Source organism: Furipterus horrens, unplaced genomic scaffold (assembly GCF_987537825.1).
Source record: "Furipterus horrens unplaced genomic scaffold, mFurHor1.1.pri manual_scaffold_10, whole genome shotgun sequence".
Taxonomy (NCBI): domain Eukaryota; kingdom Metazoa; phylum Chordata; class Mammalia; order Chiroptera; family Furipteridae; genus Furipterus; species Furipterus horrens.
The window spans coordinates 97,674,527-97,688,189 of NW_028327180.1; the positions used below are offsets into that span (position 1 = coordinate 97,674,527).

Below are 13,663 nucleotides of genomic sequence, written 5' to 3' on the forward strand. Positions count from 1 at the left end.
TAAAGCCATCAATTAAAAAAATGGAAAAAGGAATGAAGAGATGACTCATAAAACAGGAAATAGAAGTGGCCAACAAATAAGTATGTGTGTATATTCCATCTCATTAGCAAGCAAATAAAGGTACATTCTGACATTATATTATTTTTGCATTTTCATCCATCGAAATGGCAAAGAAATACAAGATTAAAATATCCAATGTCGCCAACGGCAATTAAAAAGGGACTCTCATTCTCTGCTTTTAAGAGTATAATTTGACCCAGCTTCTCAAAAGTATAATTTAGCCACTTAAGGTTTTCTTACACATTTTTTAAATCCTCACCTGAGGATATGTTTATTGATTTGAGAGAGAAAGGGGAAAATATATATATATATATATATATATATATAGAGAGAGAGAGAGAGAGAGAGAGAGAGAGAGAGAGAGAGAGAAACATCAATCAGTTGCCTCCTGTCTGTACATGCCCCAACCGCGGATCGAACCAGCAACCCATGTACGTGCCCTGATTGGGGACTGAACCTGCAACTTTTTGTTTTACAGGACAACACTGCAACCAACTGAGCCGCCCGGTCAGGGACCTTAAGAATTTTAATGGTGCACGCACTTTTACACAAGGAAAAGTCACAGAAGTGTGTACAAAGACTTAGGTACAATAATATTCTACTCGACATGACTTAAAATGTTTCAAATTTTGAAAGCAATCTTTATATAGAAGGGAGGGTTTTCTTAAAATCAGTAGTCTAACTATTATTTTTAACAATATTTAAAAAGTAAAACTTGACATTTTTCAGTGATACCCAGAGCTGTAGCAATGCCTGGACTGAACTGATCCACCCTCCGTGCCAACGGTTTAGCCCTAGGTAAAGCCCTGCCGCTTTGTGGTGCATCACTGAGCTGTGCGCACTGAAGACTTCTGCAACTTCCTTTGCATATGTTGTAATTCAAAAAAGAAAGAAAGACTCTCCTCTCTCTCACCCCTCCCAATCTACAAAGGATAAAAGTGCCATTGGTGAAAGTTACAGACTTCGCGAACCTGGAGACACGTGTACAGTAATTTACTTAATTCTTTAAGTAAATACAGGACGTGAGGAAAGCTGCGGCCTGGCTGTTCCAGGGCGAGCCCGGACGGGGTGGGGTGAGGTGGGGGGTAGAATCTCCGCAACTGCGGTTCCATAGCCTCCCATGAACAAAGAAAACAAACAGTCAATGGCAGACAACAAACTGTTTACATCCGTTAGGGGTGGGAGAGGTGATTCAACTCATCTGTATACAGACAGCTTAATTAACCTGAAGCCTAAAGTTCCTCCAATAGGGAACTGGCTATATTTTTTAAAAAATAACAGAGCCATATGACAGAGTACTATTAAGTAGCTATGAAATAGGGTTTTCTATGCCGATATGGAAGAACGATCAATGTATATTATTAATTGAAGATGTTACTAATTAAGAATCATATATATATATAGTGTGGTTCTATTTGTATTTTTTAAAGCCTTTGCCTAAAATCATGGGTAACCGTTACATGAGGCCTGGGACCGAAGGGAACGTTACACGTCTTATAACTTTCAGTGCCAACTGCATGAGTTTTAACTCTTTGAACTCACTGACAGTTTTTAAATGCTGACACAAAGCAGGGATCTGTCAGACTCCCTTTCTATCTCTGCCATCTTACATTTGCTTCCAAATGCCCTGGGGGAAAAGCAAAGCTGGAGAAGGGGAGGGCTGAACTGAGATCAGCACCATTTCAAAACCTGTTCAAGGCTGGCCCGAATGTTTCTCTTTAATCTTGTGTATGTGAAAACTTCCGTCAGGGTGAGAGTTTTCTGTAAAAAGCTCTAAGATCTCTACTATACAAAAGTGACAAACGCAGAGCTATTGTGGGACAGGTGGGAGTGGGAGGCCTGTATGCTCAGCCCTCCAGCGACTCCGAAGTCAAACTGAGAGATTCCGCAGGGCGTTTAAAACCCCACCGTTATAACCACTGCCGTCGCCGTACGGGCACAGAGAACCTGCGCGGTTGGACGGGTTCCTCCCTGCCCAACAGGCAGAAGGAGGCAGGCCCAACGACTCGCTGTGTGGGGATGAGTGGGGAGATAATAACCAATGGCTTTTCATTTTGTAAAATTTCTTAAAGAGAGGAAATATGTATTTTTTAATATCCACAAAACAGTAGACTCTACCGTTAAACAACCCAGAAGGGTTCTCCAGGCCTTCACACGATGAGACCCAGAGGGCAAGAGGGCAGCCAGTGAGAAACGATGAAACCCCAGCGACCATCCGAGAGGAGCCGAGGCACAGCCCTGTCGGACGTGAAGGACACAGGCCCCGAGCAAACGGAGAATGACCACTCACAGCGGGGGCCACATCATGCTTCCAGTCTTAATTTTCTTTTCCTTTTTCTTTAAGTATTAACTTTATGAATTGATTTATTGATTTTAGAGAGAGGAAGGGAGAGGGAGGGGGGAGAGAGAAGAAAGGGAGGGAGATCAATTTGCTGTTCCACTTATCTGTGCACTCACTGGTTGCTTCTTGTATGTGCCCTGACCAGGAACTGAACCCTCAACCCTGGCGTAGCGGGATGACGCTCTAACAAACCTCGCTACCCGGCCAGGGCCACAGTCTTAATTTTCTTATCCTTACCCTGCCCTAGAACCTGAGGATCTAAGACTGGAACTCCCTCTTCTTGAATAGCGTAGGAGCAATCAATGAAAGAAACGGATTTTTGTCCCCGAGAGCAGGCTATCAGTAAGAGAGGCTGCTGGTGCCCTCCTGCACTTCACAAAACCCCGGGGGGCACATGAAACTACCTCCGTTTTTGAGGATGAGGAAACCGAGGTGCAGGAGAGCGAAGCAACTTGCCTGGTGTCAGAGCTAGGAAGCAGCAGGCACAGGGATGGAGCTGCAACGTGCGTGTGGGCCCCAGAGCCAGGGCTCTTCCTACCGCCCCCCCCCCCCAAAAGCATCTCTCCTCTCACGCTAGTGGCTACGACAGGTTCCCACTGCGGTGCTGTCACACCACCGCGGCCCCTGTGCCTACTGAAAGTAAGAAAAGAAACAAGGAAAGCAGCTGCCAAGAAGTTATATTACTGTCCCGCGCTATCGCCCCTGGAGCTAGGAAGGGGGCCCTGAAACCTGATGCCCATGATCCACACTGTCATTCCAGGCCATCAGTCCCACCCTTGAAAAAAACTAAACACTCTCCTCTCCCCAGTGGGAAGCTGCCGACGGCATTCCCCAGAAAAGCTGTCAGCCCGCTAACACTGAACCTCTACATTCAGGAACATCAGTTTTAAGCTTTTAACACTAAAAATAAAGAGGAATTTGTCTCGACCTAAAAACAGCAGTTGCCAAGTTGATGTCGCTGCAGCATGATGACTAAAACACTGGCTTTGCAGTTACCCAGCTCTCAATTTATTACCCAGTTCTGCCACTTGCAATAAATGTGGCAAGTCAATTCAAATTCATATACGAAGTAGGCATGATAGATAACTTCCCCATAAAGGGTTAAATGAGAGAGCCTTGTGCCTGGAGCCTGCCATACAGGACGTGGAAAGAAAAACGATCAATATTGGTATCACTCTTGTGCCATAGGAGTCTTGGCGTCTTAGTGAATACATGGTCTGAGCTCGCGATTATCTGATGTTAACGATCAACTGGCTGAATCTGGATATCTGAACCGACTGAAATATTGATTCAGTTCAGCTTGGTTCACACACATCTAGATATTCCAGTTCAACTGTTCTAAAAAATGTTGAGGGTTTGGTCCTAGTTTCAACTGGTTCACATTTTTTAAAAAGCACATATAGGTTTGGCTAACTTCAGAGTTCTACTACACACACACACACACACACACACACACACACACACACACTCGGACTTCGTGGTTCAGCCTGGATTTTTGTTCACAGCTCTGCTTACTACAACGGGCTCCTTGAGAGCAGGTACCGAGTCTGCATTGTTCATCTTTACATGCCCAGCGCCAGCACAGGCTCTGGCACATACCAGCTGCTCAGTAAACAGCCATGGAATTTAATCTGCAGAAAAGCCACCGAGGAATCTCACTAGCATTAAGATTCAGGAGGCTCATTTTGGCAAAGGGAATGCAATTCCCTGCCCTTCCCCTCATTGGTATTTCCCAGGTATTTCTTTTTTTTTTTTTTAATTTTGAAATAAATAGATAATGACTAAACAAGCTACACATCAGGTTATCAATAGTAAGTAAAGCTTTCACAAACAAAACAAAGATGAAAAACTCTAGAAATAGCATTCCAGTGGAATATTTTGGAATCAGGCAAATCTGGGGTTCAAACGCCAGCCCCACTTCACAGCTAAGTAAGTATTAACTTGGGTCCAATCACACATGTCACCTCTCAGACTCATGCTCCACACCTGAAAAACGGGGACAATAATGCCTACGACACATGGCTGTCAGAACTAACATACGTGAGGCACCAAGTCCAGCTGGCGGGGGGTGCTGTTGGCTTTAAACAGCTTTACTGAGGTGCGTGATTTTCATTTTTTAAGCCTCCTCCGTTCTCACCAGCGGCAGAAGCGAGAGGCCTACAGGCATCTCCGTGTTTACCCCGACTTCTCCCAAAGCACAGTAACTCAGCCCTATAAGTGGGCTGATTGGCTCACGTTGCAACTGTCAATGGGTCCAGCGGGATCATGTTAAGGGGGACCCTTTCATGCAACCCAAGAGCCCAAGCAAAGTCAAGCAGGCTCTCCAGGTGGGCCGTTCCTTCTCATCTGGGGCCTGCTTAGAATGAGCTGGCTGGGAGGTACACACCATGTCAAGCAAGAGGAACCTTTGTGATAAACCAAAGATGTAGCACATAGCAACCTTCATTCCTTGAAAGCTCAACCCCAAATTAAGTCACGGGTTTTAGCACAGGCTGGGGACCGGACGGGGCAAGGAGGGCACTGGTGTTAAAGAACACGCACAGCCCATGAGAAGAGAGGACGGGGGTCTCCCGGGGGCATCAGCACACGTCCATGTTCCATCCACAAGTGAAACCAAATAGTCATGATTTTCTCATTTCAATCAGCTGAGTACACATTTCATTTTATACATTAAAGAGAAAACAAAACCTAAGTAAACAAAATCCCCTATACACCTCGAAAGACAATATTTGCTCCACTCACAGATTAGTGGGTATCTGTCATTGAATATTTCACCTTATTTCCAAGCAAGGCACAGTTTCCGTTTCTTTTTTTTTCTCTTAAATGATTTTCTCCGGGAGAGATGAGTCAAAGACCAATTTTTAACACATTTGGGTTTCCATTTTCAGCAAGGTAGGAACCCTTACTTCCTCCTACTCACCCCACTTTGTAAATTCCCAACACTCTTCAAAATAATACTGAGTGATCCCTTCCATTGGTCAATTACTTCAAATGAGTGTAATAAAAAGAATGCGCACTTTCAGACCTCATTAACAACTAATACAATTCTTCCCCCACCTGAATTTCTGGAAAAACAAAAGGATCAGCCCACTAAAAAAACAACTGTGACATTCGAGTAAAAAGCGTTTTCAGAAAAATAGAGACAAAGATGTATACTATTGCTATAATGCAAATATCCATAAGTTAGCACATGCAATAATGGCAGCCACTTTAAGAACATTTTTGTTAAAAGTTATACCACATGCAGAGAAGCTACTTTTCCAAAGATAAATATACACTGTGCTGGAGCCTCAGTGATAACCCACCTTTTTATATAAACTCTAAGACAATTGGATCTTCTACTGAATTCACTCTCTAATTACTTATTTTGGTGAAATTACAGTACACCTTTCTAAAGAAAGCAATTTGAACCAATAATCACACCAATGTTAATTGGAATGTTTGCCAACAAGTAAATAAAATTCACAACCCCAATATGAAGGAAGTTGTCCTCCTTCCTGGCTCCCCAGCTCCGTTTAAAGACCGGAACATGAATAGAAAGATAACCTTGAAAACAGTAAAGTCACCCCTGACGTCAGTAATATCCCTGTAACTCATTCCCAGATTCTTACTGTGCTTCCCTAAAACAGGGCAGCCTCGACAGGATGCCAGGAATTTAATAATGCTTTTTAAAGATATATCAAACTGTCTGGAGCATGCAGTGATGAAAACTGAATACTGCCGCCGAAACCATACTTAATTAAATACATGCTTTCTCTAAACAGAGCTTCCCCAGGAAAGCCACAATGTTTTCTGCCTTGGCACTCTTAGATTCTGTCCCAACAACTGAGATCAGTCCCGCTGTACTCCTGCAAACAGTTTTTTTTTCTTTCTTTTTTTCTGAGCAACCCCTCCCCACTCCCCCCAAAACGTTTCACTTGTGTCTGTGGAATTCTCTGCCGGCCTCGGCCTGGAAAACCGGGTGGACCCAGAGGACAGGTGTCAGCTCTGGCCTTTGGGAAGTGGCGCAAACTGACAGTTGTTGGCAGCATAAAGCTGTGATCTTTATAAACTTCAATTTGAAGCTTTCTACCATTAGTGCCTCCCTCCCTCGCTCCGTTTTTGAAGGAGGGAGAGGAAGCAAGCCAAAAGGATGAGCTTCCAAATAGAAAAACCACCACTTTAATTATCAAACCCTCCCGACTCAACAGAGAACTGTTAAAAGTAGCCAAATGGAAAATGTCAGGGGTTTTTGGGCACATGCACAACTATTAAACATGAGAATCACAGCTTCGGGGGGGGGGGGGGATTAAAAGCAGGAGCAGAAAAAGAGGAGCAGAAGAGGGCCCAGCCGAAGCCCCATTTGCTCAGAAGGGCCCTCTTGGTTCTAACGCCTCCACGTGGGGCACCCAGGCTGGAGGAAAGCAGAGGGTTACACAGAACATTTAGCAGACTTAACATTGGATTAAACACACTACTGCAAGTTTCAACAAATGTTCATGGCATACGTAAAAAACACATTTACAACAAGAAAGAAGAGAGGCACCTGGAGACATCTGACACTGGGCATGCTCTGCAGGCAACTCAGTGCGCACATGCTCTCTACCAGGCTGGCGCAGCCTAGCCACAAAGACCTTGGCACAGAACACTGCAGGATGACAAAAAGGAAGGAAGAGAAGAAGCAGTTAGAGGCCGCAACAAATCACTCCTTCACACAGGCAACTTGAATGTTAGTTGGGCAGGGGGTGTACCCTTGGCGGTCTGGAGGTCGGGGGCGGTGGTCACAGACCAGGGACTGCAACCTTGGGAGAGGGCCCGCTTTCTGTCCTAGGGAAAGGCTCCGGCTGCCAACCGCTAATCCTCTGGGTACACGAACAGGATCAAGAGGGAGAGAAGGAATGATTAAATGACAGCCCACTAAAGGGAGCCGTGAGAGCCTGAGCGCAAACAAGATTAGCGGTGAGGCCGTGGGCTACCGCGTCATAACGGGCGGTTTCCGGTCTGCGGCGTGTCATTATGGTTGCACCTACTACGTGCCAGGCACTGCAGATGGGTCCCCTAAACCCCACGCCGCAGTGTCAGGAGACGGAGGCTCAGAGGTTAAGTCATTTGCAATGACACACAGCAGAGGGAGAGCCAGAATTTCGAACCTTGGTTTGTCTGCTATTAAAACCCACATTCATTCCACAAGACTGATGCCTCTTTTATAAAAACTTTGATCATCTGAATTTTTATCACGTGGTTGCAGTTTTGCACTTCCCTAAATAAAAATCACAGGAAACCTAGAGACATAAAGCAAAAGGAACAAGAAAGATGAGTGACAGATTGATAGATACAGGCAATAAAAAAAGCGCTGATTAAAAACACTCCTTGATTTTCAGCATCACCCATCTTTGCCCTCCCAGAGAGAAAACGTGGGAATATCACGATTTTCATTTTGGACTTTGTTTACAAAGCTTATTTGACATGAGCAAGAATTAACAGCTTATTTCATTTACCTATTCCCATTCTCTTTAAAAAGCTTGCTGGTTTTCAGGGAATTAAAAAAGAAAATAAGTAAAATATATAAATAAACATACATTGTGGCTAGTATTTTAAAACCATGAGATTATCTATGGCATTCATAAGTACTTTTCCAGATCTAAGGTCAATTAACTGACTATGGCAAAATCAATAATCAGGCAAAAATTCGAAGGTGGATGTTTGGTTTTAACCAAAATACTCCAGAAGCCTTAGGCCTGACCTCATAAACGTGTTGATCCTTGCTATGATGAGGATGGCCAAGCATCCTCATTTTCTTGCTACAGTTCAGGTTTACACTGATTGTCCCAGCCTGATTTTCCCTCTCAAGGTGCTCTGCTTTGGTAGATCAATTCTATGGTCACCCCAACCGTAACAGAAACAAAGGCTGCTATCTATACTTGGAATTAGACAGGCCTGGCTTCCTGTCCAGGGTCTGCCACTTACTGGTTACAGCTCACCTCTAGTGTAACTAGAATATTGAGATTATTTCAAAAAGGCAGTTAAAGAACACAAAACCAGAGGAATCAAATGGAAGAAAAAAAAAAAGGCTTTCTTTTTTGGTAACAATGAAAACGCCCCGTATCTCCAAAGCACACCCTCATTCCAAGGTCACATTCTGAGTGCGTCACTGACACTCAGGTGACATGCTTTGTCACCCCATCACGTCCACAGGGGGCCACAGAAGATGCTGAACAAACGTCTGTATAATGCAAGGAGCTGCCGTTTATCAAGCTCTTGTAATGTGCTAGATAGCTGGCAGAGCAAACCCTCACAAAACCCTTGCTAAGACAGGCATTATTCCATCTTACAGAGGAGGAGGCTGGGAGGGGTCAGGAAAGGAGAGCGTGATTTGTTAAAACGGCACCTCGTCCAAAGAGCAAGAGCACAAGAGCACCCGACGGCAGAATTAGAACTAGAAGCTAATCCTGTCTGACGCTGAGCAAACCTGTTTTCTTTCCACTACACCAAACTCCCTCTATCCAGAGATATCTAGCAAATGCTTCTTGTAAGAATGCTTCCATCAGCATGCATCAGAAGTGGACGGGCAGAGAAAAGGCCCAGACACAGCGCACATGTGTACACAGATTACACGGATGACCTGACTTAAATACACTCCCAACATCCTCACAGTTCAATTTAAATTTCTTTTTTGGAATTTTTGTAGTTCTCCAAATCACAGAATCATTCGGAGCTGAGAACAGAGTTCAAGGGTTTCCTGTGGATTCATCAGCTAATTCCAAATTAACGCGCAAGTTCTCCTGCACATCAACACCTACTCGTTCAGTAAGACGATCAGGCTCCCTCTGCAAGGTTCCATGTGTATTTGCCTTAAAGAGTAAAAGCCGTGAAGGAGTAAGATACTGTACCCTGATTAGATTCTGATACTTACTGGGATCCAAAACCTGAACAAATAAATGGAAAAAAGGACAAATTTTCACATTCAATAAATCAAAGAATCCCAGACTATAAAAAACTGGAAGACTTTAGTCCAAACTTCCACCCCTGACTTTAGAAGTGAAGGCAATAAAGTCCGAAGAAAAATAAGGATCTTCCCAATGTTTCCTCAACATCAAATGATCTAAACTATATGGAAAGCAATTAAAATAAAGAAAATTTTGAGAACCTGAGAAAGTTCTAAGGGCTTAATTTCAAAATATTAACCGTTAAGAGCAACGCGGTCGGTGAGCACTTAGCTGAAGGCCAGCCGTGCCCCACAGCGCCCGGGGGCGCGTGCCCGCTGCGGGACACCAAGCGCTCCTGCCTTGTTTCCTTGCCAACACAGGCCCCTGGGTCGGCTCTCTCTCCCACCCTACCCACCTTGGCTTGCTCCCTCTCTCTTCCCCTAAGTGGTAAATAAAAATGTCTTCCAAAAAAATGTATCAACCATTTTTAAAAGCTTGATGTGGAACTTCTATATTCAGGAAAACAAAAACTTGAGGGTCTCATTTCCAAGAATCTGTCATTGTGCCGCCCGTGGAAAATGCGGTGGGATACAGAGAGGGACGCCAGTGTTTATAAAAGGCACTGGCGCTGCCCTACTTCCACACTCCATTACCTGGAAGCTAAGTGACCGACCACAGCGCTTAAAAATAGTCTTTGCAACAGAAAATGCCACTCTAGGAAACACACCCTTCTTTTAATAAAGAAGGCTATATTGCTAGTCTAAACAAGGCTTCTCTTGGGTCTAACAGACCAAGAGAAAGTAGGTTTAATTTGAAAATGATAAAAACAAAAGTTCCACATTCACCTAAGAGCATTAAAATGCAACGAGGACCACAGGAGCAATTTAGTCTTGAAGCCTCTAATTCCAAATTTAGGGCACCTGCTGGAAACCCATGTCGACTATTGTGGAATAATGGCTATCCGTCATTCTTTAACTGAAAAATGTAGATTCTCCATACTGTCTCTATTCACAACGTAGACTACTGTCTCTCCTCTTTCTTCCTAAGCTCACTTTTAAGGAGTCTATATTTAAACTTGTGGAACACTATCTCTTTGTTAAATATGTCTGAAGAACTTATCCTAATACCCTGGGTATTTACCAATTTTAACAAATACTTCTTGACCTACTTATTAAGCTAACAATACAAACTAAGCCTCTTTCCTTTTGAGACTTCAGCCTTGAGCTCAAGAGTAACCCAGGGCGATCACAATGGAGATACTCAAAGGAGAAACCCCCAAGAAATGCTTGTTATAATTTCACATTTAGCTACTTGTAATGATCAATATTCTGACTTAGGACTGTTCATAAAGAACAGGAAATGATTCACACGGGGTCCTAATAGCAAACACCCAAGCAGACCGATTATATTAGTAGGTTATGCAGCCAAAGAACATAACACGATTTAAGGAAACTAATAGTTTATTAATTTTATCATACCCTCTGTGTAACCAAAAGCCAAAATCAGGGTCACCATGCTGAGAAAGAAGGAAAGTCAGTACAGACAAGAAGAAGAATAGCATTTGGCATTTTCTAAAAGCAGAACATTATTAAAAGAGGTAGGAGAGGAATATCCCAGGCTCTCTTCATATTGCCATAGGAACCACAAATCAAAAGAAAAAGGTGGTTGCAGGCACCTTGCCTTCTGGTTGGCTGGCTTGAAGAAGAACTCACAAAAGCCAACTTTGGTCTGTTTCTACATGGAATTGTTTTGAATATTCTGCCCTGATTTCTTCTCAAAGAGTCAATTCTTTTAAAAGTTAACCCAAGAAGTATGTTACATTAACTGTCTCTAATATCATTGATTTAGAAATATGTCTTATTGTAGGTTTCCTGTGAACCCGATTTTTTTCCTTTAAACCACTTCCCACAGAACCAGTTAGTACCAGCCTCGTCTAACTCCTGTCATCCATGCCTGAGAGAACCAAACTGAATGGTTTAAGTACTGTTTTCATTCAACAAAAAGTTTATCTGGACTTACATCTATCTGTAGACAGAAAAGTAAGACACTCTATTCTCTCTTGTTTAGCTCATAGGAGGCAATCTTGAGAATGTGCAGTGTAAATACACACGCACGCACGCACACGCACACACACACGCACACACACAGAGGCGTGCACACAAACAGACTTAACTACCCGAAGGAGGACGGTGCCTGAGCTAAGCCACGAAGGATGAGTCGGGGCAGCCAGAGGCAATGAAAGAGAGAAAGACATCCCAGGCAGGATACACAGCGTCTGCAAAGCCGAAGAGCTAAGAAATGGCACCTGCTATTCAAGGATGTGCAAAAACTTTAGCGTTAGAATTTAGCATTTAAATGGGAGATTTTATCAACACCTACAAGACGTTTTCCCTGCAATTCAGCAAACGGGCTGTTTTAATAACAATGTTTGCCAAAGGGGCGGAAGGGGCCATGCAGCACACTGGCAGGGGCGGAGGGGCAGTTCTTGGACTAAGAGGGAGGGAACAAAGCTTCCTACCAAGCCAAAACCTTGCCAAGTCAAGCCAGCACCAAAGAAAGATCCTGTGTTTCCCAGGACACGTGGGGAGCATCAGCCACATACAAGAACAGAAGGGGAAGGAGTTTGCTCAACAGTAACCCAATAAAGAGACGAAATACAAAAACCACGTATTTTTTATAGATATTGTGAAGCAAGATGTTCTGAATACTTTAATTCCTTCAAGTGAGACATCAAACACTTGAAGGACATGCCTCAAGGCCACTTTTATCTTCAGCCGAGGTTCTTTTTCCCAGTAACACTTCCGCCGGGCCCTACTGATAGGACATAAACCCAGTGCGCCGTGACAATGCAATGGGGGCGGCCGGAGAAAGCGGGAGAGAAACAAAGGGCTGTGTCGGAGCGGGAACTGCTCCTGGAGAACCGCACGGTCGGTGGGCCCCAGGAGATTACATAAGCCCGCTCCCTTAGCCCGGTGTGAGAGCTGTACACCAGCCATTCTGTTTTCCCTGGCGGCCGCCCTCACCTCAGAGCCAACGAAGCCAGCGAGCAAGTTCACCCAAGTCAGGGGCCATACTGTCGTGTCTGAGTTCTCAGACTTGCTTCTCACGAAGCAGCACGAGCTGCACTGAAAACAGGACCACAGAGCTTAAAGAAGATTCGGAATGCAGCTTCTGCTCTTTACGTGTCTGATGGCAACCTATAAGAAACAGCAAACTCTCACCAAAATAACTATTTTGTTTTAAAAACTAATCGGGTGGTAAAATAAAAGTTAACTCACAATTTAAAAGCATGTTCCAAGGCCTTTTAAAGAACTGAATAGTGGTCCACTGCCTTAATGTATAAACGACCTTTTTTCTTATAATAGTATTTTATTGTAACAGTATTTGACAGTAACCATGTGACATATAACGAAGAAAGGTACTTATAGCTTAATTCTTAGTGACTAGATTGTAGAACTACATATTTAGAGACAATACACCATAAGGTGCTTTCTTCAGGCCAGAATTTATGGTAAGGGAAGAGAAGGAAGCAGTGGAAGGGGGTGAGGGTGGGGGCGGGGGAGAATGGGGAAAACTGAAGTTTGCTCTCTGCCAAGTTTTAGAGCTTCAAACACAGCCAAACAGTACTGAAATGAGCACTCAAAGCCATAGCTCAAACTTTCCCTAAACTCCACTATTTAAGTATTTTTATTTATTGACTTTTGGAGAGAGAGAGAAATATCGATTTGTTGTCCCACTTATTTATGCCTTCATTAATTCATTCTTGCCTGCGCCCTGACCGGGGATCGAACCCCAGCCTTGGCGTATTGGTTCGATGCTCTAACCAACTGAGCTCCTCGGCCAGGGTAACCACTACTATTTAAAACAAAACAAAACTTTTAATGTCTAGATAATTATCTCACCTTGAATGATTATCTAAGATAGGATACCAGAACCCTAATGTTAACAAAACTAAAATGAATCTTTGTAGTTAAATATCTATGGTAGAGAATAAAGGGTAATTTTTCTTTTAAAATTCTTATTCATCCACATTATCTGATTTTTCTCAAATGAACATCCGGTACTTATGGTGATATTTTAATACTCACTTGTGTAATTTTAAGTGATGCTTTATTTTGTTTAATTATATATCTAATTATATAAGTTGCTATCAACTCATAAATAGTAACTTGACAATTCAAATAAAAACAATTCTCTTCACAAGAACTGCGTCCATCTTAAACCCCTACAGTTTGAATGTGTTAAAACGCTGGATACTAGCGATATATTCTACCTAGATGTCCCTCAGAAACAGCGGTAAAGATCAAAACAATAACAGTTTGTTCCTAATTCCAAAGGGGGAAAAAAATCCTTGTCC

At 43.3% G+C, this 13,663-nt stretch overlaps 1 protein-coding gene across 4 annotated transcripts in view; it reads right to left on the bottom strand.

Moving 5' to 3' along the window:
• Positions 1-13,663, bottom strand: part of FBXW11 (F-box and WD repeat domain containing 11) — a 97,874-nt gene that overhangs the window by 58,088 nt on the left and 26,123 nt on the right. For 2 of the 4 annotated variants that reach the window (XM_090288577.1, XM_090288576.1), the window contains exon 2: positions 6,927-7,028. The exons of the other annotated variants lie outside the window; for them this stretch is intronic. In XM_090288577.1, the coding sequence (XP_090144703.1) occupies positions 6,927-7,028 (102 nt within the window). The remainder of the gene's footprint in view (positions 1-6,926; positions 7,029-13,663) is intronic. 4 annotated transcript variants of the gene reach the window in all.